This window comes from Dromiciops gliroides, chromosome 2 (genome assembly GCF_019393635.1).
Source record: "Dromiciops gliroides isolate mDroGli1 chromosome 2, mDroGli1.pri, whole genome shotgun sequence".
Taxonomy (NCBI): Eukaryota; Metazoa; Chordata; class Mammalia; order Microbiotheria; family Microbiotheriidae; genus Dromiciops; species Dromiciops gliroides.
In genome coordinates, this window is record NC_057862.1 from 484,923,443 (window position 1) to 484,949,858 (window position 26,416).

At 39.6% G+C, this 26,416-nt stretch overlaps 1 protein-coding gene across 1 annotated transcript in view; it reads left to right on the forward strand.

Moving 5' to 3' along the window:
* BCO1 (beta-carotene oxygenase 1) overlaps window positions 1-26,416 on the forward strand; it is a 45,148-nt gene that overhangs the window by 13,347 nt on the left and 5,385 nt on the right. Inside the window, 7 exon segments of the mRNA XM_043987504.1 lie at window positions 3,429-3,558; window positions 7,990-8,137; window positions 9,599-9,746; window positions 10,691-10,908; window positions 11,790-12,047; window positions 18,223-18,328; window positions 22,401-22,495. Of these exon segments, the coding sequence (XP_043843439.1) occupies window positions 3,429-3,558; window positions 7,990-8,137; window positions 9,599-9,746; window positions 10,691-10,908; window positions 11,790-12,047; window positions 18,223-18,328; window positions 22,401-22,495 (1,103 nt within the window).

Here is a 26,416-nt window from a genome sequence, read left to right on the forward strand (position 1 = left end):
CCATCAGTTATGAAACCAAGTAATGCCATCATTTCAAAACAGTTATTTGATTTAGTACTTTGTGAGTTTTAACCTCTCAAGTTCTAAAAATATTACATGTAGATAAGCTAAAGGACTACCATACCCTACAGGCCAAGTCATTTCTCTGTTCTCCTATCAGTCCTCTTCAGTTCTCTGACCAATGTTCCTGACTCTGTCCTCACATTTTAACAGAAATACTTTCTTCAAATATAAATTTTAGCCATTTTTTCATTTATAAAAATTCTTTTTCTGTCCCTTTCTGCAACCAGACTGTTCATATACAAAAAGGGGTAGTACTTTATGTCTTTCACATGTTGACTTAATCCTTCTTTTCTTTATACAACAGTTCATTTTTTCCCCTTTTAGCAACCAAACAGCTGATATACAAAGGCATAAATACATTTAATTAAATATTCATATCAGATGCAAATCCATGCATTTGAGGGATAGGGGAAGGTGCCAAAGGAACCTTGTAGTCAGACATTATCATTCACTTTATATATCGGGGCTTCTTAAACTTTTTTCCACTCACCACCCCCCTTTTTGCCTAAGAAATTTTTATGTGACCCTAGGTACATAGGAATATAAAATAGGTACACAAATCAAATATTTGCTGCCAAATTTTTTATGACTCCCACATTCAGTTACATGACCCCACATGGGGTCTTGACCCACAGTTTAAGAAGCTTTGTTATATAACTGGAAGAGATTTCAGGTGGAGTTATAGGAACTACAGAATTAGTGGTAGTTTTCATAGTGACCTAGTGAAATGTGTAATAGAAAAAGTGAGATCCATCCTAGTCTTAAGTGTTTATTTGTATCCCTGTCTTCAGTTCAATTGAACAAATATTGAATAAATATTCAAGGCTTTTATGTGAAAAGCCATGTGTTTGGCATGGGGATACAATAACACAATCCCATCCTACCCCCCACTCCCACCATGTGTTCATTCTGCTAGTGAGATATATCAGGTATTCCGAGAAGCATAATCCAAGCTAGGTAGCAATGGAGAAAAGGAGAGACACTGACAAAATGTTCTAGGAATATCTGAGATAGGGGAGAACTTTTGGATGAGGGAGTCAAGGAAGTTTACACAGGAGGAGGTAGCAACAGATTTGAACCTTAAAAGAAGATAAAGATTTTGAAAGTAAGAGATGAAGAGAGAGTGTGTTTCAGGTACCCGGGACTATGAGCTCCCTGAGGGCATAAATCTGGTTATATTGGTACTCGTAGCTCTTGTTCAGACCCCCAGCACATGTTTCTTGCACTTTGTAAGTGTAAGAAATGTTTGCTGAATTGAATTGTACAGAAACCAAAATACAGCACTGAGAAGGAGCAACCCGGATCTAAAGGGTTTTACTTTACACAGGGGTATGCTGGGGACAACTCTTACTGGTTCTGGAGAGCTGGTTGTTAAATTTTCAGCGTAAACAAAATGAGCAAATGCTACAAATCAAGGGTTAATTTGTTAATTGTCTACACTTCAGAAAGTGACGGAGAAAATGCTAATAATGTTTGCTAAACTTTAGAGTATGTTCTGCTCTCATTTTTCCTGCTAAGAGCCAGTTGTTAAAATTTATCAGCACATCTCTAGTTACATGAATGCAAACATTAGCAATCATTCCTTCAAGGCTAAACTCAAGTACAAGCCTATCCTGGTCCCCCCAGTTGCTAGTGTCCAGCCTTCTGAAACTACTTCTTTTTTTTTTTTTTTTAAGTGAGGCAATTGGGGTTAAGTGACTTGCCCAGGGTCACACAGCTAGTAAGTGTCAAGTGTCTGAAGCTGGATTTGAACTCAGGTACTCCTGACTCCAGGGCCGGTGCTCTATCCACTGCGCCACCTAGCTGCCTCCTGAAACTACTTCTTATGTACTGTGTATATGTTTGCATTTAAGAGGCAAAATGGCTTGTGTTTAGAGAGCTGCCTTTTGAGTTGAGTCAGAAAAACCTGAATTCAAATTTGGCATTTGGCATATACTGGCTACATGACCCTGTGCAAGTCACGGTACCCTGTTGGTGCCCCAGGTAACTCTGTTACTGTATGTTGAAAGGTAGATGCCAATCTGCTTTGGCAGGAGTTTGCTTCCTGGGTGTTCACATACCAATGAAATCACAGGTCAAGTACATGTTTTTACTTTTCTACTCTTGTTGGTCTCCCTCCACCCCAACCACTCTATAGATCATAAGTTCCTTGGGGAAAGAGACTATCTCCTATGCCTAGTACAATGACTAACACATAGTAGGTACCTAATAAATGCTTGTTGAATAAACAAGTCTTATTTAGGAATACCAGTATCAAATCAACCACAAAACAAGCTCTAATACAATAATCAGCAAGAAGCAAAGAGTTTCTGTGGTAAAATACCAAGCCGGTCAAATTCTAACCTGTTGTCAGACCTGGTTTTGTATAGTTGTTTCTCCCTAAAAGGAGTTAGGAAAAACACCCCAAAATTGCTTTAAAATGGTGGCTTCACTGAACCTTTCCCCAAAGATTTGATTTTTATTCTCCTAAGGTGAAAAAAATATCCTTGGGGTCTGAAGTAAGGCTGAGGCTTCACAGCGTAGTAGACCCTTATCCCAGTGGAAATGTCCAAGAACCAACTGTGTGACCCTGGGCAAGTCACTTAACCCCAATTGCCTCACTAAAAAATTAAAAAAAAAAGATCAACCACTTATTTATCATACACTCTTTGGGGACCCCACCTTTCAAACAATAAGGGAGATTCTCACCTAGGCCTATCACAGTCATTGAGGGGGAGGATCAGAGAAGGTTTCATGCAGGAGGTGGAGGCTTCTGAGTTGGGCTGGATAAGACTTCAACAGGTTGGAGTGGGAATTCCAGGCTTAAGAAAGCTTCCAGGGGGAGCAAAGGCAAAAGGTGTGTTCTGATGACAAAGAATAGACAAGTTTGGCTGGAGCATGGAGTGTGTGAAGGGGACTAGCTGGATATAAAATTGCAAGAGTAGCATTGAATTTAGTACAATTCAGATTTTATTATTATGCCTATTATATGCAAGGAACCCTTTTTAAAGGTAGCTAGGTTAGCACACTGGATAAAGAGCCAGGCCTGGAGTCTAGAAGGCCTGCTTTCAAATCTGGCTTCAGGTACTTACTGTGTGACACTGGGCAAGTCATTTAACCTCTATCCACCTCATTTTCCTCATCTGTAAAATGGGGATAGCAATAGCACCTACCCCTACCACCTCCCAAGGTTGTTGTAAGGATCAAACGAGATAATATTTGTAAGGCACTTAGCCCAGTGCCTGACACAGAGTAGGTGCTACATAAATGTTAGTTATTATTATTATTCTAGGCTCTGAGCACACAAAGATGAACATTTCTTGGTACAAATTTTGAAGCACTGAAAACAGTCTGGGTCTGAGAAGATTCTGTTGCTTCTATTCCAGGTGAAGTTCATTATCGAAGTAAATACCTGCGAAGTGACACCTACAATTCCAATATTGAAGCCAACAGGATTGTGGTGTCAGAGTTTGGAACTATGGCTTATCCAGATCCCTGCAAAAATATATTTTCCAAGTAACCACCTGTTTTAAATTGTGATCTGCCTTCAGAAGCTCTCACTGTTAGGACAACTCTTTTTTACTCCTCTGTTTATTCTTTCCTGTCTTGCTTTGTAAGTCTTCTGTCCATCTTCTGTCTACATCATCTGTTAATGCCACACTACCACAAGACTATTTTAGATTTGCAGCCTTTAGGCATAGGATAAATTCTTATCTGTCAGGCAAATTCAATTCCATTCCACAAACATTTAAGTTGTGGTTAGTACGATAGATGTCTTAATAATATCCATCAGTGAAGGGGGCTTGAGCAGCCAGGGGACATAGATTCATAAAGTTCAAAAATATCATTTTGTCACACCCCCTTCATTTTACAGATGAGGAAACTAAGGCCTGATGAAAGGGTATTAACTGGGACATGGTTACCCAGCTAGGAAGTCACCTGGAAACTGAACCTGGATCCTCTGACTCCCAAAAAAGTCATCTTTGCATGTTACTCATGTTATAGGTGAATAATTAGAGACTCGGAGTGAAGTGATCTGAAAGTCATACAGCTAATAAAGAGCAGAGTTGGGATGGCAATAGTTGGCACAGCTCTGCCAAGAGGTAGTTGGCTACAATGGAGCCTGTCTTAACATCTTTCCCAGACTTCTGATTACATGGCTCTCAAACATAGAGCATAACTACATAATAGGGCTATTGGGTAGGTAGTGCAGAGACAGAGACTCTCATTTCCTCCTTTGCTGGGAAAGAGTCCATCTACGGGGAGTTCCCTCTTCTCTCCTACTTCATATTTCGAAATCCTTTTTCATCATCCCCTGTTCTCTCCCTTCCTCCAGTCTCTGTTAAAGAGGTAGGCTTGGGGCAGCTAGATGGCGCAGTGGATAGAGCACCGGCCCTGGAGTCAGGAGTACCTGAGTTCAAATCCGGCCTCAGACACTTAACACTTACTAGCTGTGTGACCCTGGGCAAGTCACTTAACCCCAATTGCCTCACTAAAAAAAAATAAATAAATAAAATAAAGAGGTGGGCTTTCTTCTTGCCAAGACCAATCACTCTTATACTCCTGATCCTAGTCATATCAGTCTCCTCCAGGAGCCTCAATCATTCCCTCTCTTTCTCTTGTCTTCCATCTCTCCTTCCCATGGATTACTTCTATGCCTATAAATATACCCAGATATCTTCTGTCCTTAAAAAAATCCATCACTTGAGCCTGCCATTCCCTTAAACTATCATCTTTTATCTCCTTTCTCTTTCACAGCCGAACTACCAGAAAGGGTAGTCTATACTCATTGCCTCCATTTACTCACTTGTTACTTCTTAATCCCTTACAACAGCTTTCTACCCCATCATTCAATTGAAACTGCTCTCTCCAAGGTTCCCAACAATCTCTAAATATAATCATTTTCCTCTCCTATTATACTTGACCTCTCTGTAACCTTTGATCCTATTGATCATTCCCTCCCCCTAGATACTTCTTTCTGTTAGCTTCTGTATCACTGCTCTCTTTGGGTTCTTCTATATAACTTACTGTTCCTCTTCAGTTACCTTTGCTGGATCCTTCTCCTCCTTCCTCCCACTAAGTGTGGGCATCACCCAAGACTCTATCCTGGTCTCTCTTCTCTTCAATTTCTGTTCTCTCTCCTGTGACAAACTCATCTGGGTTATCATCCCTATGGAGGTGATTCCTAATTCTATATATCTAGCCCTCTCTCTCCAGTCTCACATTACCAACTGACAGTTATATATTTCCATCTTCATGTCCCATAGTTGTCCCAAACTCAATATGTCCAAAATAGAACACACTATATTTTCCCTTCACTTATCCCTTCTCTAGCTGTCCTTATTTCTGTTAATGGCACCATCATCCTTCCAATCATTCAACTTCAAAACCTTGGCGTCGCCCTTGACTATTTCATTCCCTACATCCAATTAATTGCTACACATTGGGAGGCAGTACAATGGATAGAGTGCTACACTTGGAGTCAGGAAAACCTGAGTTCAAATCCTGGCTTGGACTCTTACTAGCTGTGTGACCTTGGGCAAGTCATTTAACTTCTATAAGCTTCAGTTGGAGCAATTCAGATGAAGAATCTGTAAAATGGGGTTGTAATAATAGCAGCTACCTTGAAGGGTTGTTGTGAAGATACAATAAGATAATATTTATGAAGTGCTTTGCAAACCTTAAAGTGCTATATAAATTCTAGCTGTTATTGTTGATTCTTCCTCCACAGTATCTCTTGAATTTGTCCTTTTCTCCCCATTTACATATTTTCCCTAATATAGGCTCTCATCACCTTGCACCTGTACTATTGCAATAAATCCCCAATTCTTTTCTCTCCTGTTAGTTTTTTTCTGTCCTTAATTTGGGGGACAGCTACATGGCACAGTGGAAAGAGTGCCAGTCCTAGAGTCAGGAAGACTCATTTTCCTGAATTCGGATCTGGCCTCTGACACTTATTATCTGTGTGACCCTGGGCAAGTCATTTAATCCTGTTTGCCTCGGTATTCCCATCTGTAAAATGAGCTGGAGAAGGAAATGGCAGACCACTCCAGTAGCTTTGCCATGAAAACCCCAAATGGGGTCACAAATAGTCAGACACAACTGAAATGGCTAAACAATAACAATCTTTAATTTAGTCTATACAGATGCCAAATTGATATTCCTAAAAACAAAAGATCTGACTGTGTCAATGTCCTCCTAACAATGTCCAGTGATTATGTACTTAGTAGCTTGAGGATAAACAAATTGCTCAACCTGCAATTTAAAGCCCTCCACAATATGGCTCCCACCAACTTTCCAGTCCTGTTCAATATTATCACCCTATTTGTCCTCTTCATTCCAGTCAATGTCCAGTAAGCTATTCCATTTCCTACCATCATCTCTTTACACATGTAATGCCCCAAGCCTGCATTTCTGATTTACCTTCATTTTATGAAACCCCAAGTTTCCTTCAAAAGACAGCTTGGGCCACCACCTCTTACCAAAAATGTTTCCTGATTTAATGTAATTAGCATTCTTTCTCTTATAAACTTACTTTGTATTTACTTGCTTATATATATGTTATATCCTTTCTGTGCTCTCTCTTACCACCACTTCCTCCCAAGTAGAACATAAACTCCTTGAAGACCAGGTTAGTTTTGTTTTTCCTTTATTGCTGTTTTTGTTGTATATGACACAGTTTTTGACATTGTAAGTGCTTAATGACTGTTTGTTGGATTGAATTGAAAGACATTGGATCTGGGACAGCTAGGTGGCGTAGTGGATAAAGCACTGGCCTTGGATTCAGGAGGACCTGAGTTCAAATCCAGCCTCAGACACTTGATACTTACTAGCTGTATTGACCTTGGGCAAGTCACTTAACCCTCATTGCCCCACAAAAATTTTTTAAAAAGAAAGAAAGACAGACATTGGATCATAGACCTAGAGGTGGAAGCAACATTTGGTTAATCTAGTGCAACCCAGCCCAGAAGTGAAGAGATGTCCAAAGCCAAGCAAGTAATAAGTGGCAATGACATAATTTAAAACCCAGTCCTCTGATTTTAGAGTCATGGTTCTTGGGGCAGCTAGGTGGTGCCATGTGGATAAAGCATTGGCCCTGGATTCAGGAAGACCTGAGTTCAAATCTGGGCTCAGACACTTGACACTTAACTAGCTGTGTGACCCTGGGCAAGTCACTTAACCCCCATTGCCCCGCAAAAAAAAAAAAAAATTAGTCATGGTTCTTTCAGATGTACCAAACTACCTCCCCAGGTTAGGTAACTTCTGTTACAATCTCCACCAGCAGAGGAATTAAGAGCCAGCACACACATAGTACTTGTCATTATGTCATAAAGCTAGAGACCTTAGAACTCATCTAGTTCAACCCCCTCATTTTTGAGAGGGGGAAACTAAAGCTCAAGATGGGTAAGAATGTGCCCTTTCAGATCTAGGATTCAGATCCAATTCCACTGACTAATAGTATAAGTGAAAGGAGCCCTGGATTTGGAGCTGAAAGACATAGGTTTAAAAATCCTGACAGCCTCTTGCTGCTTGGTGACCTTGGTCAAGTTATTTCCATACTCCAGAGTGCAGCTTTGTGACCTGTAAAATGATGAGCAGGGGACTAGGTGGCCACTAAAGTTCCTTCCAGCTCTAAATCTCTGGTTCTAAATCCGGTACACTTCCCACTGTACCAGACACTTTTTACAACCATTGGAGAGTGGAATTCTGGGATTTCTCAGTGCCTTGTGATCCTTGATACCTCTTTAGCTTGTTCTCAGCTGTGTGAGGGGCACTGTGCTTTCTAGCACCCACTCATTAGACCAGACTGCTAGCTAGGGAAATGACCCAGGAGACTACTCTTCCTGAGCACAGCAGTTACAGTAGACTCTGAAATCTCTTCTCTGTGCTAAATGGTTAAAACAGCAGAGTCTGTGGAATGAAATTATTTCTTTTTTCTCTCCCCAGAGCTTTTTCCTACTTGTCCCACACTATTCCGGACTTCACTGATAACTGCCTAATCAACATCATGAAATGTGGGGAGGACTTCTATGCTACTACAGAGACAAATTACATTAGGAAAATCAATCCAGAAACTCTGGAGACCCTGGAGAAGGTAGCTGTGAATTTCAAATCATCAGCAATACTTGTCTTTGCTCTGCAAGCCCTAACTCAATAAGAAAGTGTTCTGATTGAGCTTCCCTGGGCCTGAAGACACTGACCATAACCTTGGGGGTATAGAGATATGACTCCATAGCCTTGCAGCCTGGTCTCCAGATGCATTTAACCTGAAGGCACTAGTCTTTTGAAATGTCCTAAGGTGGAAAAGCCTTGGGTCAGGAGACAGGAAACCTGAGATCAAATTCTGGTTCTGCCACTAACTCATGGAAGGACCTTAGTCAAATAACTGTACTCTTTGATTTTTGATTTTTTGGTGGGGCAGTGAGGGTTAAGTGACTTGCCCAAGGTCACACAGCTATTAAGTGTCAAGTGTCTGGGGCCAGATTTGAACTCAGGTCCTCCTGAATCCAGGGCTGGTGCTTTATCCACTGTACCACCTAGCTGTCCCCCCTGTACTCTTTGAACCTCAGTTCATTCTCTGTCAAAAAAGGGGTTTGGAAGAAATGATCTCCAAGATCTCTCCCAGCTCTGAAAGTCTATGAATCTGAGTAATGAGCATGGGTGTGGTAGGGAAGCCAATGTTCCTCTGACACATAGACATGCTTCATCATTTTCTCCAGCACCAGCTCCAAGCTCTGATGCTCCTACAACGTACCCGGAAGGTTCTCTAAGGGGAGTGCATTTTATGGTTGTAATGCCATGTTCCCCTCCTGTAGACTTGCAGTCAGGGAGACCTAGGTTCAAATCTAAAAATAGCACATTTTCTAGGGATTTCTAAAGATTGATAGATTCACTAATGAGTTTCCTCATTAGTAAAATGAAGGGGCTGCACTAATGGCCTCCAAAGTTCCTTTCCAATTCTAAGTCCTTGATCCTACTTTAAAGAATGGAGAGGGTCTTATGGCCTTGGCAAGCAGCTATCATTATTGGCTGGGGGTTGAGGCATTCTCGTTCAGTCTCTTCTGCCCCATAGGTCATCAGTCTAGGGCCTTCTTGTGAGGAGGAATGGCAGTGGTGTTTCTGATTCTGCAGTTTTACTGAACTGACATCTGCAAGTGTTTGCAACCTTTTTCCCTTCCCTGTCAGCCTATGAGAAGAACCTGAAGATTTATGCCTCCAGGAAGCTCGGCAAGGATTAAGGAGCTAGCCCAGAATCACAAATCACAAAACCTCAGATCCCCAGGCGGTTGCTGAGACCAGTGAGGTGCCTCCCCCATTCTTAATCCAGTCAGATCATTGAAAATAGTCAGGTAACAGGAAGTGATCTGTTTCTCAGTACATTTTACCCTTTATAAAACTCATGCTGGGGGGAAGGTCTAATGCCCATTTCCAAGTCTCTTCTGGTTTATCAGGGCTTTGCTGCATGTGCTTATTTGTATTCCCCAGGAGGTCATTTGACCGAGGTTGTATATGAATGTTCATTCTATTGATCAGCATGGTGTATGATATTTTGCAGGTTGATTACCGAAATTTTGCAGCCATAAATGTGGCAACTTCTCATCCTCACTATGATCCTCAAGGAAATGTCCTCAACATGGGCACATCCATAGTTGACAAGGGGAAAACGAAATATTTGGTGTTTAAAATACCTCCCACAATACCAGGTATGAATTCCTGATGAGCATTTTCTCTTTCGTCACCAATGATCATGAATGAAAAATCTGCCCTAGGATTCTTTTCTGAGGATTTTATTAGCATGTGAAAGAATGTTTTGTCATTTCCCTCCTTTAATAATAGGGAGTTCTTTTTTTCTTTTTGGTTTGTACTTAGTGACCTCAGAGGTCCATTTTAATCCTGTGATTCTGAGATTCTCTGACATATCAGGCCTTATTGTCTTCAACTAGGTGCTCTCTAAGGTTTTCTCCAGCTCTAAATATTATAACCTTGTGATAGGATCATGATAGCAGAACAGTTCTGGAACCAACATCTGGGTGCTAAAGAAAGAAAAGTCTTTCACTAAATTGTCCCCAATCCCACCCCTACTTTTCACCTATACTTGAGTATGATTACATATGCCTTACCCACTGCCTGAAACCTAACTCCTGGTTACATGGTAGCACTGCTCCCTGAAAGTGTATAAAGGAGCTCAGAAGCCCCTTCATGGCCTCACCATGGAAACCATATCAATAACTACCTTCTCCCCCCTCTTCTGTCAGGCCCCTGACATATCTACTGGTTTCACTGTTATAGGGCTGGGGCCAAACACAGGCATTTTCTGTGCCGTTTTAGGCTTCCTTGCAGGGATGTCTTCTCGTCCTTCCTGGGAATGGGTTGAATTGTGACCTTACCTGACTATAACTGAAAAAGTACTGTTCACACCTAGATCCATCAGCTCTAGACTGGGAAAGGACCTCAGCAATTTGTGAACTTCTTAAAGAGCATACTGAAAGTCAATAGTTTTGTTTGTAGCAGAAGTATTAGGATTCTCAGCCTAATTTCCTTTATGATGGAGACAGTGGGAGACTAACATCCCATGTGACTTTATGCATGTGTTCTAATTATGTATGTGATATGAATATGGACTGACATTTCAGGAATTTTTCTTTAGAGAAAAAAAAGAAAAACGACTTAAAACATCTGGAAGTTGTCTGCTCCATCCCATCTCGCTCTCTTCTCAACCCAAGCTACTACCACAGTTTTGGAATTACTGAAAACTACATCATTTTTTTAGAACAGCCCTTTAAGTTGGATATTCTAAAGATGGCCACTGCCTACATTCGAGGCACAAACTGGGCTTCCTGCATTACCTTCCATGAAGAAGACAAGGTATATCACATTCTATGATCACAGGCACCTGCTGGTGGGGCATCAGCAATCCTGATAGACATTCCAAAGAGAGCCAGGCCAGCAAGGTGGCATAGTGTATAAAACACTGGGCCTGCAATAAGGAAGACTTGAGTTCAAATCCAGCCTCAGACACTTAGTAGCCAGGTGACCCTGAGCAAGTCACTTAACCTCTGTCTGTCTCAGTTTCCTCATCTGTAAAATGATGATAATAATAGCACCTACGTTGCAGGGTTGTTGTGAGGACCGGATGAGATCATATTTGTAAAGTACCTAGCACAGAGTAGGCACTTAATAAATGTGCTTACTTGCTTCCTTCTGTCCCCTTTGCTGCTTCAACTTTCCCACCACATTCTAGTCTACCCACTGGTAGACTACCCTACTAGAGGTTAGTAAAGAGTAAAAACATGAAAAATAAACAAATATATGAGAGACGAGACCAATGTACAAACACATTCAAATGACCTATGAGGAAATTCCAAAAACAGACTTTTCAAAGTGCTGGAATTCCTTCCCCATGATACACATCACTTAATAAGTAGGAACTGTCATGTGTGGGATGGAGAGATAGAGATGAGAGGGACAAGAAATGTGTACAGTGACTCCAGTAACCTGAGTGTGGGGGCAAGGAGAGAGTGCTCTAATGAAATGGAAACTCTGCTCAATGTCTTCTTGTAGGTAAGGAGTCATACTAAGCATGTTCAGCATGAGAACAAACACTACTCTAAGATCATCTTCAAAGGGAGGTTTGGGAGTGGTGTAGCATGGAAATTTAATAAACATCACTTACCACCCAGATTCATGGGATCATGGAAAAACCCCCATCTTTTACTGACCAGTGTTTTGTGTACATCTTCTTTCAGACTTATATTCACATCATTGACCGAAGGACAAAACGGACCCTGCTGACCAAGTTTTATGCTGATCCCATGGTTGTCTTTCATCACGTAAATGCCTATGAAGAAGACGGCCATATCGTGTTTGATGTCATTTCCTACAAGGACCATAGTCTTTATCAGCTCTTCTACTTGACAAACTTGAATCAATACTTTGAGCAGAACTCTAAATCACCTTCCATACCATCCCTCAAGAGATTTGTCATTCCTCTCCAGGTGGACAAGGTACTGTGATTAAAAACAAAAAGCAAAACCAAAAAACTAAGTGAAATGGATTTTTAAAAGTAAGTAAATTCCCACCTCCACAAAAGTCCTCTTTCCATGCTCATTGTGATGTGAAGGTGAGCCTGGGTTCTTGAAGGTTATGCCAACTGAGGAAAAGATTTGACAAGTTCTGTTGAGTTAGAAAGGTTTCAAATATGAAGCCAGAGCCACACTACTGCCCAAGAACCAATCTAGCTAAGCACTGAGAGGCTTGATAACAGAATGTGAATTCTTTGTCCATGACTAATGCAACACAAAATGTTATTTGTAGTTCAAAGAAGAAAAAATGCTTAAAAGAGAGTTGCTTTGGTCATTTTGGAATGATGTTTGTCTTCTGATAAAAGTGTCTTCTCAACTTTTTTTTTTCTGTTAAAGAATAACTCAATGTGCAACTTAAAATAGAACGCATATATCATGCACTTGGCCTTACTTTGCCAAACAAGGTTCACGTGGCTCAATTCTGTCTAAAGGTATCTTGGTTGAATGATGATAGACATATCTACCATCCTCTCCCAAAAATATTTTATAGGGTCATAAGATTTAAGAATGAAATAATTTCACAGGCCATCAAGTCCAACCCTTTCATTTTATAGGTCAGGAAACTGAAGTGAAGATCAGGAAAAGGAAGGGGAAATTAGCTATGCTTTCACCAAGCAAACATTTTCACAGTGGAACATTTCTCAGAAAAATTGGGCAACACACAAACACACAGACACAGACACACACATATACACACACATAGAAATTACTCATTGTCCTAGATCCCCTGAATGTGTATATCACCTCAAGTCAGAATAAAGGTATAGAAGGACAGATACCCTTGTCATCCTTGAATGTGTTTATGTGGGGATATGTGGAGGTGTCCAGGGCAGGGTAGAGCCAGGCCAAGGCAGAGCAGGGGAGAGGCAGGGCAGGGCAGACATGTACAGACACTCCACAGAACTGGCTTGTCTACACTCCTACTGAAGGGCTCATTGTGAAGTGGGGTTAGAACTAGGCCAAGATCCTGGCAGCTGCTGGGGGATCCTCCCATCCCCCTCAAGAGAGAAATACAAGAAGGGGCCACTTGAACTCAAATGCAAGAAAATTAACTTGGCATATTTGATAGATTTTTTTCAAATGCAAAAACATGGACACTTGCAAATAGTCCTGTTTAAAATATCAAGCAAATCATACCCACTTTTTCATATGAGTTCTACATGAAGATCTGGAACCTTTATCCTTCCATTGCCATCCTAAGAAAAATGCATGAGACTTTTTTGTGTTTATTAGGGCTTGACCAAGCCACTTAGCACCTATTACCATCAGAAAGAGCCCAAGTTATTTTTATTACTACTTATATCGAAAAGTCCCATTTTGTCCCATAAGTTGTCTGACTGGTTTTAAACTGTGGTTCCAAAACAACTATGTAGACCTACACCTTGAAAATCAAGTTTGGGAAATGCACCTGGAGGTCTGTGACTATAATACATCGAGCTTACTTTGAAGGACACAGGGGACACCTAGTAACAAGTTTTTATTGAAATGAATTGAGTAATAAATAAAGGGCTCACACATAATTATCCAATTTATAGATCTCTGGGGAACTTATTTCTTTTTTCTACAAGAATCTGAGAGATTTTAGGGGAGGACAAGGAGTTTTTCAAGGTGATAATGAGTAGAGGGGTTGGGGTACAGAAGGGTGGGATAGGATTATTATGGGTCTTATAATTGGTATTTTCTCAGACTCTTCAATGGATATGACACAGGAACCTCTGTCAGTTAGAAAGCCCAGGATCAACAGTGATTCTTGGGTGAGTTATTGTACAGTTTATACTAGAAAAATCAATCAACAAGCATTTGTTAAGTTCCTACTAAGTTCCAGACATTCTGCTAGGGAATACAAATACAAAAGTGAAACAATACCTGCCCTCAGGGAGTTTACATTTGACAAGGGATTCAACAAGCTCACAGATACAAATGCATATAGAAATGTGTATATATGTGTGTGTGTGTGTGTGTATCTATGTAAATGCACATGGTGATTTGGAGGGTGGCATTAACAGCTGGGGGGAATCAGGAAACACCTCCCAAAGAAGATAAGGTTTCCAGGAGCCAGAAGTGAAGAGTGAGCATTCAAAGCACAGCAACAGCCTGCAAAGGCAGGGATGCGGGAGATAGGATGTCATGTACAGGACACAGCATGTAGTCCAGTTTGATGGAACACATATAGTGCATGAAGGGAAGAGATGTGAAATCAGCCTGGAAAGAGAAGTTGGAACCAGATTGTTGAAAGGTTTCAAATGCCTAACAGAGGAATTTTTATTTTAACTCAAAAGCAATGAATGGGGAGCCACTGAAGCTTCTTGAGCATGGGAATAACATGATCAGACCTAGGCTTTAGAAATTAGCTTGAAAGTACACCAAAAATGAGGGACATGAACACAGTGGATCAGTCAACAAGCATTTATTAAAACATTATTATGTGTCAACATCAGTGCTAAGAGTTGGGGATACAAAGAAACCTTGAAAACAGTCCCTGTTCTCAAGGAATTTACATTCTAACAGGGGAGACAATATGTACATATAACAGTATATGCAACATATATAGAAAGGAGATAAAAGTGATTCTTGAGGGGGCAGCTAGTTGGCGCAGTGGATAGAGCACCAGCTGTGGATTCAGAAGGACCTGAGTTCAAATCCGGCCTCAGACACTTGACACTTACTATCTGTGTGACCCTGGACAAGTCACTTAACCCTCATTGCCCCGCAAAAACAAAACAAAACAAAAGTGATTCCTGAGGAAAAGGCCTCCTGCCTGGCTGAATGTTCTGTTATGGAATGTAAGTTCCTTGAGGGCAGGGACTGTCTCACTTTTGTATTTGTATCCCCTAGCAGAATGTGTGCAGCTTAGTAGGGACTTAATAAAGGTGACACTGGAGCTGAATCTTGAAGAAAGTCAGGGATTGTAAGAGGAAGAAATGAAGAAGGAGCATGGGAGACAACCAGTATAAAGGCATGGAGACTGGAGAATGGGTATTGTATACAATGAATAGAAAGTCAGTAAAAAAAAAAATGGCCGGAGGCAAAAAAGGCGGGGCAGCTAGGTGTCACAATGGATAAAGCATTGCCCCTGGATTCAGGAGGACCTGAGTTAAAATCCAGCCTCAAACACTTGACACTTACTAGCTGTGTGACCCTGGGCAAGTCATTTAACCCTCATTGCCCCACCAAAAAAAAAAAATGGCTGGAGGAAAGTTAGTCAGTATGGCTAAATTGTAGAGTACATGGAGGGGAGTGATGTGTACAGATTGAGAAGGTAGGAGGGGCTAAATTAATTTTTTTCAAGTTTATTTTTGACCCTAGGGACCAAAGTTACTGAAGTTTATTTTGAGGGAGAGGAGTTGACATGATCAGATCTGTGTTGTAGGAAAAACCATTTTGGCATATGGGTAAAGAATGGTTTGAAATGGGGAGAGACGTAAAGCAGGGACAATACACGTAATTAGGAATCTACTGGAATAGTTCAGGTGAGAAGTAATTAAGGGCTTGAATTAGGCTGGTGGCTATGTGAGTACAAAGAAGGGGACATGTGCAAGAGATGTGAAGATAGAAATAACAAAATTTGGCTATTGGTTAAATATGTGGGGTAAGTGAAAGTGAGAAGTTGAAAATGATACTAAGGTTGTGAATCTATGTGACTAGGGGAGCAGAGGAGCCCCTTGACAATAGGGAAGTTTCAAAGAAGGGTGGGTTATGGGGGAAAGATAATGAGTTCTCTTTGATTAGTTGGAAATGTCCAATAGGCAGTTGGTGATATGTTACTGGGGCTTGAAAAAAAGACTAGGTCCAGACATATTTATCTGGGAATCATCCATACAGAGATGATAGTTGAACCAATAGGAACTGATGAGATCACCAAGTGAGAGAGTATTGAGAGAAGAGATGGCTCTAATCAGAGCCTTTGAGATACACTCATAGTTTAAAAGAGTGATATAGATGATGATCCAACAAAACAGATTGAAAAGATAGGTAGAAGGAAAACCAGGAGAGAGCAGTTAGGAAAATCCCTAAGAATAGAGAGTATTCAGGAGAATATGGTCAATAGTGTTAAATGCTCCAGAGAAGCCAAGAAAGATGAGAGTTAAGTAAAGGCCATTAGATCTAACAATTAAGAGATCAGTGGTAACTTTGGAGATAGCAGTTTCATTTTGGTAATGTAGATGAAAGATTGTAGAGGGCTTAGAAGAGAATAAGAAGAAAGGAAATGGAGGCATTGAGTATAGAGTTTTTTTCTTTTAAAAAATCCAGAAGTTTAGCCAATATACATTTTTAAAATATGTATTTTATTGATAATTTGTTTTTATATCCCCTATATTTCCTTTTGATATCTATCTTCCTCTATTTCATCCCTTCCATCTTCCTAGACAAACATTCCCTATAACAAAAAATTCGTAGACAACTTTTTCAAGAATTTTAGCTAAGAAGGAAAGTAGGTAATTGGGGTGTTAGCTAGACAAATCTAAAGACAAAATGGACATATATATACACAGAATCTTAGCACTAGGATCTTAGAGATCACCTACCCTAATGGCAGGACCACTTGCCACATCAACTTCGGATCTCAGTTCAACTGCCATAGCCGTTTCCCCGGCCTACCAACTTCTTATCATCTCTTACTTGGTAACCCATAATCTCTGATGGCTAGCAGGATCACCTACCCTAGTAGCCAGGAGCTGCTGCAGAGCTGTCACCACCCAGAATGGACTCAAAAGGCACCCACACAATGTGCCTGCTTTGTCCCCTTTGCAAATGTTGGTCCTGCTCTGTCCTGTCACCTCTCCCTCCCTGTAATACAATAAATCATATATTAGTTGCCTGAAAGATTCCCTGAGTATTTAGCCACCAGGGAGAGACATAAGTACAGAGAAATATAAAATAATTAGGCCAGTGATTTGCTTATAGACAAATAATAACACCAGGCATTGCACTCTACAATTTATAAAACACTTCTGTACAGAGTTGTTTGCATCTTGTCTCCCTTATTAGACTATGAGCTCCTTGAGAGCAGGGACTATCTTTTGCCTTTCTTTGCATAGCCCAGTGCCTGACACGTAGTAAGTACTTAATAAATGTTAATTGACTGACTTTAAAACGGAAATTACTTCATTTAATTTCACAATATTCCTCCATGGAGGCAGGACACAGCTTATCATCCCCATTTTACAAATGAGGACCTGAGGCTCACTCAGAAGGACCACCTTGCCTAAAATTCCAAAACAAGAGCCTGGGTATTTTCACTCCTAAATGAGAACTTTCCAATATGACATGCTGCTTGAAAATGTGATGAAATTTCAAAGGATTTCATGATAAATCCCTAAAAAGCTGGGGTTTATAACTAGGAGTGAAAGTATTTGGTAATACAGAGGGAACATGGAAATGGCCAGGGACCCCACTCCCACTCCCTACTTGACTGCTAGTACCTCCCCTATAAGATGACTTCCTATTTACATTGTATAGATCTAGTCCGAACATAGTGATTTCTTTGTCGTATTCCCCATTACACTATGAGCTCCCTGGGGGCAGGGACCATATTTTGGCCTTTCTTTGTTTCCTCAGCACTTAGATCAGTGCTTGGCATATAGTAGACACTTAATAAATTCAGTTGAAAGCTCATTTGAACTTAGGATCTGACCCCTCCTAGCTCTATGACCATGGGCAAAGTCACTGAACTTCTGTGAGTCTCCCTTTTCCCATTTGTAAAATGGGGATAAGAACACTCGCCATACCTGCGTCCCAGGACTGCTATAAGAAAGGCATTTTATAAGCATAGAACATATATGAAGTGGAGTTATCAATATTATAGGTGGCCTAACTGGTATAGTGGAAAGAATAGGACTCAAGAAATCGGTCACTAACCAGCTCAGGATAGTTTTCTTGCCTTCTCTGAACTTGTGTCCCCATATGTAAAATGAAAGCACTGGATTAGATGATCTAGTGATGATTTTTTATCATTCCAAATGTAAGAACTACTAGACTTTAGCTGGATCACTTGTGGGTTGTTTTTTTTTAAGGAAAACTGATTCTTTTGCATGTCAGTTTCATTTGTAAGAAACATTCTAATAGAAAAATGACTTAAAATATTAAACTCTTTTAGGATGCAGAAATGGGTGAGAATTTAGTCAAACTTGAATCGACAACAGCAACTGCTCTGAAAGAAAAAGATGACCAAGTCTACTGCCAATCAGAAGAGCTATATGAAGGTAAATGGATTTTCTCTACCTATATTTAGTGAGGGGGACAGATTTGTATAAAAATTCATGAAGCATCCTCACTTTGAACCCACCCTCTACCATAGTGTCATCACCCATTTGGGCCACACTACCTTGAAAGGGATATATGGTATGAAATGTGTGTTTCACAACATTTAGAATTTATCTATCCCACACCTTTAATTTTAGAGATGAGGAAGCTAGGGCCCAGAGAGGGGAAGTGACTTGCCCAAGGCTATATAGATAGAAAGTGACAGTCAGAATCCGAACACAAATCCTTGGACTTCAAATCGAATGCCCTGGCCACTGTACCACACTCCCTCTCCCAGATAAGGACAAAAAGGAAAAATTCCTCATTTGTAAAATGAGGATAATAATACTTAATCTGTTCACCTCAAGGATTTTTCATGAACAAAATGTTGTAAGCTTTTAAACAATACAGAAATGGAAGTTGTTATTCTGCTATTGAACAGTTCCAATAAAGTGAGTCTGGACTTTCCCATCACTTCAGAGAACTAAATTTACCTTCTTTTACTTAGCAATTCTACATCTACTACAAGCTATAAATGTGTGTGTGTGTGCGCGCCTTCCCGTGTGTACGAGAGAGAAAAAGATAATGAAGTAATTAACCTCCAATTATCTGTGCTAATAAACGGTAGCAATGGCCTGAACAAACTACTCAAAAATTATTTCTAGTTTATTTGACTGTGGAACATATGATAGGTTTTGGGAGGGGGGGTCACAGATTTCCCTTCATAAGTATTCTTTGCTTGGACAAATATTAAAATTAATTTGTGCTTAAGAGTATACCAATTAATAATGTCCCAGAACTATTCTGCAGAAGAAGGCTGTCTATAATTAGAAATGTTATAGTGGGGCAGCTAGGTGGTGCAGTGGATGAAACACTGGCACTGGATTCAGGAAGACCTGAGTTCAAATCCAGCCTCAGACAGTTGACACTTACTAGCTGTGTGACCCTGGCCAAGTCACTTAACCCTCATTGCCCCACAGGGAAAAAAAGGAAAGGAAAAAATGCTGTAGATGATGAAAACTATATAACTAGTGAAGTGTTTGTCTGAATTAAATTTGAAGGGAACCTAAGTAATAGGTTAAGATGTCTCTTTGAACCAGTCCCTAAACACCTCAAGAAAATTAAAAAATTAATAATAAACAAACTAGTAATAAGAGACGTTATTTTCCCAGGTGTTAGATGGTTCCTTGCGAAAGGAAGCTTCAGTTCAGCTCCTAGGAATGAGCTGGATCTGAGTTCATTGCTGACACGATCTTCAATTCAATTTGACATTTATGAAGCATTTGCTACATGGAAAGTCCAATGCTAGGCACTAGGGGACACAGACAAAAATAAACAATCCCTGTCCTCATTAATTAAATTCTATTGTACACAGAGAAATATCATATAAGGCAGGATGTGATGATGGCAAAGGACAGATCAGACAAAATGTCTGGGAAAGTTATAGGAAGATCAATATACTTCAGGGCATGTGAAATAAAGAAGGTAGCCCCTTAGCTGAGGCTAAGATAAAGATTCCAAAAGGTTGGGGCAGCTAGGTGGCGCAGTGGATAGAGCACCAGCCCTGGAGTCAGGAGTACCTGAGTTCAAATCCGGCCTCAGACACTTAACACTTACTAGCTGTGTGACCCTGGGCAAGTCACTTAACCCCAATTGCCTCACTAAAAAAACAAAAAAACAAAACAAAACAAAAAGATTCCAAAAGGTGGAAATAATGATAATAGGAGCTCATATTTATTTAATACTTTAAGTACTTATGAAGTGCTTTACAAACATTATTATATTTGGTCTTCACAGCAACCCTATGATATAGGTGCTATTATTATCTCCATCTTAAAGATAAAGAAACTGAGGTTAAGAGAGTTAATTGCCCAGTATTTGAGACAGGATTTGAACCCAGGTCTTTCTGACTCCAAGACTAGTGCTATTATAAGTTTACATACACACATATATACATATATGCATATATGTATACACACATACACATGCATATGTATGTATGTATGTGTTCTAAGTCTTCTCTTAATGGAGAAGGGAGTACATTCCAGGCATGGTGGACTATGCCTGCACAAATACACAGAGGCAAGAGATGGCATGCATTGAACACCTGCTAGCCTAATTTGGTTGGAATGTAGACCAGAAATAATGTGAAATTGTATTTGAGGCCTGGAGTTCCTAAGTCTTTAGTTGCATGATTAAAGAATCCACCATCAGTTTCTGTGACCAGGGAGCAACAAACACCCAGATCTGTGGGCAGGTGCAGGGAGATTCCCCAGGAAGACAGGAAGTCACTGAAAATAAGATGCTGTGACTTAATGGCCTCATGTTTGTTGAAACATTTGAACTTGCCAATAACAACAAAACCTCTTCTGGTAAAGTATTGTTATACCTGGGACAGTTTCTGTAAGACCTGACTTTGGTATTCCTTAGAAGAATGAATTGATTTTACTTCACAATTAATGTCCTATCCTTCTCACCATGTGTCCTTGTTCCCTGGGATTTCATCTCCCTGAGTCCCAATCCTTTTGTCCTATAAGCCTTCTGTGTCACAGGTCCCTTCCTTCAGAGCCTTATTTCTCTTCTTGGGGGCACATGGACCACAAGTTCTGCTTTTGAAATTTGATTACATTCTGAATCAGGAAATTATCTTTGACCTGTGCCATAATAGCCAATGCTTACAAAAAAAAAGTAGCAGCCTAGCAGGAAACTAGTCTAAATTTCCTGGTTTGCTTCAAGAAGGTCATCCCAGTCTAAGTACTCTCTATCAGAGCCATGATATTATTTCCTCATCTCAGGGACTTGAGAAACTCTTCCTAGGAGCTTCTCACCTTGGTATCTAGCTAGCTATGTACATGAAAGAGTTCTTAATTACTAATTTATGGGGCAAGGCAACTCCTCCCCAGATCAATATCCCACTCCCACTGAAACCTTTTCTGCTACACCCAATAGTCTCGTGCACTTTTAAGTGCCTCTTTTGAAACACAGGTGGAAAGATTATTCACCCTTTCAAGTTCCTTATAAAGGATTTCCTGATTTTCTCTGACATCTTGCCTTCATTTATATTTCCCCACATCTTATTAAAACATTTCATAAAATGATTTGTCAATTTAGTTTTAATGCCTAATATTGATTTTATTTGTTAACTATTTAAATTATTTTTTATATTTGTTAACTTTTAAAAATGTTTTTAAACAGAGCAGGCACATAGCATGTGTGTGTATGTATAGAATCATAAGGATCTGGGTTTCCTTTTTTTCTAAAGAGCTAGAAGACCACCTTCTAGTTGTGATTTCATAGTCATTAAAGTATATTGGATTTGTCTTGGTGTGATTTTATATACTTAAAAGACATTTATCTTTCCTAAGTTATTAGTCTACAGTAGTTAAATTAATTAACAGAGAGGGTTTTGTTTACTTTTGGATATCATATTTAAATGAATTACATTTTCCCTGGAATTTATCTTGGCTAGCTATAAATCAGTTTCACAGGATGCCCAGTGTAGTGCTATAGAAAATGCCTAGGATTGCAGTCAGAAGATCTGGTCTTGAGTCTTAGCTCTACCACTGACCTTTGGAAATTCAATTCCTTATCTCTGATCTTCATTTTCATCTTCAATAAAGATAATAATCTTTACTTCACAGGATTGTTGTGAAGCTCAATTTAACATAGGTTTGCTGAGCTGGTCACCACATTAGAGCTTTCTAATCCATAATCTTACAGATGAGAAAATTGAGGCTCAGAAAAGTCACCTGCCCAAGGTTACAGTGCACATAAAGAGCAGAGCCAGGATTCAGAATGGCTCTTTGGACTCCAATTCCAGTGCCTTTCCACTTAAGGACTGTTGCCTCTCTTGCTATAAGATACATAAAGCACCTTTTAAAAACCCTTAAGACCCATATACATGTGAGCTATTATTATTACCGAGACAAGGCTGGAGAATTTGCCAATGAAGAGGTGAATGATCCTTTTCCTTTTAATGTCTCCTTGGTGATCTATTTGAATTCTTCATTTGATGAATCACTTTTCTTTTAGGGATTGAGCTGCCCGGTATTAATTATGCTTATAATGGGAAAAAATACAGATACATTTATGCAGCAGAAGTGCAGTGGAATCCAATTCCAACAAAGGTAACATATTTAAAGGTCATTAAAATAACACACACTGGTTTCTGTGATGCTGAATCAATTTGCTTTTAAGTTGGACACACCCAAATGGATAGAAGACTGCTGGTGCCAATAACAAAAATAGGCAAGCTGGGAAGGGGTGCCAATTCAAAGGAGAAAGGGTGGTGATATTTTGAATGTACTAAATGTCAAGTGACAGGATAGCTATATATCTAGTAGAGTCCTTGACTAAAACTTAGGAGAGAGATCAGGCCTAAAAGGTAAAGATTTCCAAGTCATTAGCATATCGGCAATAGTTAAAATCATGAAAATGTTACAACTCTCAATGGAAGATAGTACTGAAAGGGAAGAGAAGCAGGTCAATACCATGCCCTTAGAAATGCCCAATATTGAAAGTATAATAAAGAAGAGAAGAAAACTAGTGAAAGAGACAGAGGAATAGTCAGAAAGGCAAGAGGAGAAATAGGATACTGTGTTGCTTTTATTGTTCAGTCATTTCAGTGCATGTCTGACTCTGTTACCCTACAAATCACACTGAGTGATTTGCCATTTCCTTCTCCAGCTCATTTTAAAGGTGAGAAAATTGAGGCAAACAGGGTTAAGTGACTTGCCCAGGGTCACACAGCTAATAAATATCTGAGGCTAGATTTGAACTCAGGACCAGTGCCACCTAACTGCCTCCAAGAATACTATAGTGTCACACATTAAAGTAAGGGAGAGTTGCAAGAAAGAAGAAATGTCAAATGTGGCAGAAATTTCAAAGAACATGAGGACTGAGAAAAGTTCATTGAACTTCCTTATTTTCTTTTTTGACAAAATTACTAAATTAAAAGAATAGAGATATGATGTAGCTATAATTTAGAGTTTTAGCAAAGTATTTATAATAATAATGACAGATGTCATTTATAGAGTGATTTAAGGTTTACAAAGTGCTATATATATGCAGTTTCATTTGGTCCTCACATCAATCCTGTGATATAGATAATATCATTCCCAATTTACAGATGAAGACACTGAGCCTGAAAGAGGTTAAGTGATTTGCCTAGTCATACAGGCATTAAGGATTTGAGGCAGGATTCGACCTCAGGTTTTACAAACTGCAGGTTCAGAACTCTATTCTTCAAAAGATGGAGAGTTGGACAAGATGATAATACAACTGGATGGATCATAACTGATTGAGTGGCCTAACACAAAGAATAATCATTTAATGATTCAATGTCAACTTAAAAGGTTTCCAGGAGAATGCCCTAAGGGAGCTGTGCTTGGCCCTGTTCTGTTTAACATTTTTTATAAATAATTGGGTAAAGGCAAAGGTTGCCTTCTCTTAACAGTACAGGTGACACAAAGCTGGGAGAGCTAGGTAAAAAAACTGAATGATAGAGTTGGAATTCAAAAGGATTTTGAAGGTCTAAAGCATTGGGCTGAATCTAAAAAGAATTTCAATTAAGATAAATATAAAGTATTGCCATTGGACCAGAAAAAACCTTCACAAGTACTGGACTGAGGAGAAATAGTTTAGTAGCTTATGTGAAGAAGATCTTCAGGTTTGAATAGATTGTGAGCTCAATTGGAGTCAGCAGTGCGATGTGGCAGCCATAAAAGGTAGGTATAGCTTCCAGGAAGTGATAATCTCTTTGTCAGTCCTAGTCAGACTGTATCTGGAAATAAAATAAAGTGTTCAGTTCTAGGCACCATAATTTTTTTTTTTGTGGGGCAATGGGGGTTAAGTGACTTGCCCAGGGTCACACAGCTAGTAACTGTCAAGTGTCTGAGGCCAGATTTGAACTCAGGTACTCCTGAATCCAGGGCCAGTGCTTTTTCCACTGTGCCACCTAGCCGCCCCCATAATTTTTTTTGAAAATTTTAACATTTTACTTTTTCCAATTACATGTAAAAACATTTTTTATTCTTCATTTTTTTTTTTACAATTTTGAGTTCCAAATTCTCTCCCTTTTCCCTCCCTTGCCCCTCCTTCTGAAGGCAAACAATTTGATAATGGTTATACATGTACAGTTAAGCAAAACATATTCCATATTAGTCATGTTGTGAAAGAAAAGACCAAAAAAAGAAAAAGAAAGTTTAAAAAAAAACCAAACAATATGCTTTGATCTGCACTCAGATTCTATCAGTTCTTTCTCTGGAGGCAGATAACATTTTTCATCATAGGTCCTTCATTATTGTCTTGGGTCTTTGTACTGCTGAGAATAACTAAGTCATTCACAGTTGATCATTGTACAATATTGCTGTTACGGTATACAATGTTCTTCTGGTTCTGCTCACTTCACTTTGCATCAGTTCATGTAACTCCTAGCAGGTTTTGCTGAAAGCATCCTGTTCATCATTTCTTATAGCACAATTATAATCCCATCACAATCATAGACCACAACTTATTTAGCCATTCCTCAATTAATGGAGATCTCTTCAATTTCCAATCTTTGCCACCACAAAATATAAATATTTTTTACATATAGGTAAGCACCATAACTTTAAAAGGACATCAATAAGCTGAAGAATATCCAGAGGGGAGAAACCAAGATGATAAAGGACCTTGAGTGCTTTTAGGAAAAATTAGTTTGGGAAGGTTTGGCTTGGGGAGGGAGACAAATATAGAAAGAAACAAAACAGATGGAGCCAGGCCTCCAAACTCTTGATGTCATATGAGGATTGGTTGGAATAAACTGGGTATGTTTAGCCTGGAAAAGAGAAAACTCAGGGGGAGACATGATAGTTTTCTTTAAGTATTCAAGGGGCTGTCATGGGAAAGGGATAAAACTTGTTCTGCTTGGCCTCACAGGGCAGAATCAGGAAGAATAAATATAAATTACAAAGAGGCAAATTCAGACTTGATATCACAATAAATTGAAACAGGCTGCCTTGGAAGGTGGCAGATTCCTTTTCATTGAAGGTCTTTTGAGTAATGGCTGGAAGACCACTATGTTGTATTTGTGATTTCCTTGGGTGTCATTTAGGCTAGATAACCATTAAGGATCCTTCTAGCCCTAGATGTTATGATTCTGTGAATTGGCAATTATAAGGTTATTGGTGAACATTAAAACAGCAGTTTCAATGCAGTGTTCAGGGAAGAAGCTAGATTATAAGGGGGTTTTCAATAAGGAATCCTCCACTAAATTCTTAACTCCAATTCTTCCTCACAGTGTGGAGTTGACTTTGGGCTTTTTGAAGGCTGTATCAGTAATGCACAAGCTCTGGAAAGGTTTGAATGCTGTATTGGATAGGGACAATATTGCCTGTTAACTGAAAACCCGCCTAGTTACTTCTCTGTGAAGAACTCATCGCCCAATTGACCACAGGTGATTAATGTTTTGGCCACTAGAATTCACAAAGACCCAGAAAAGTTTTGATCTGCATCAGTAGAGAGAAGTCCCCAAATGATAAACTAATGGACCCTTGTTTGAAGAAATGAAGGCAGTACATTAGAAACCACTCACAGGAGACAGTTTAGCAATGAGAGGCAAAAATAGGTCAGTGTCTAGAGTGGTCAGCAAAAAGTGAAAAAAGCTCAGAGTTGGAAGGAACCTTATCTAATCCAATCTGTATATACTCTAGAATCTCTACATAATTTCCTTCATGATTATTTAACCCATTGAAGATCTCCACTGAAAGATATCCTGCCTACTTGTGAATCATCCCATTTTTAAAAATACTTCTAATTGTTAGAAAGGGTTTTATTCCACCACTCCCTCACCCCATCCCCAATCAATATCAAGCCTAAATCTGTCTCTGCAACCTCTACCCATCGTCTCTAATTCTACCATCTAGGGCCAAGGAGGACAAGTTTAATCCCTCTTCCACAACAAACCTTCAAATACTTTTAGAGAGCTATGATGTTTTCCCTGAGTTTCTCTTTTGTGCAAGGTAAAGAATAGAGAAAATAATGGGTTTTTCAAAATCAAATATTACAAA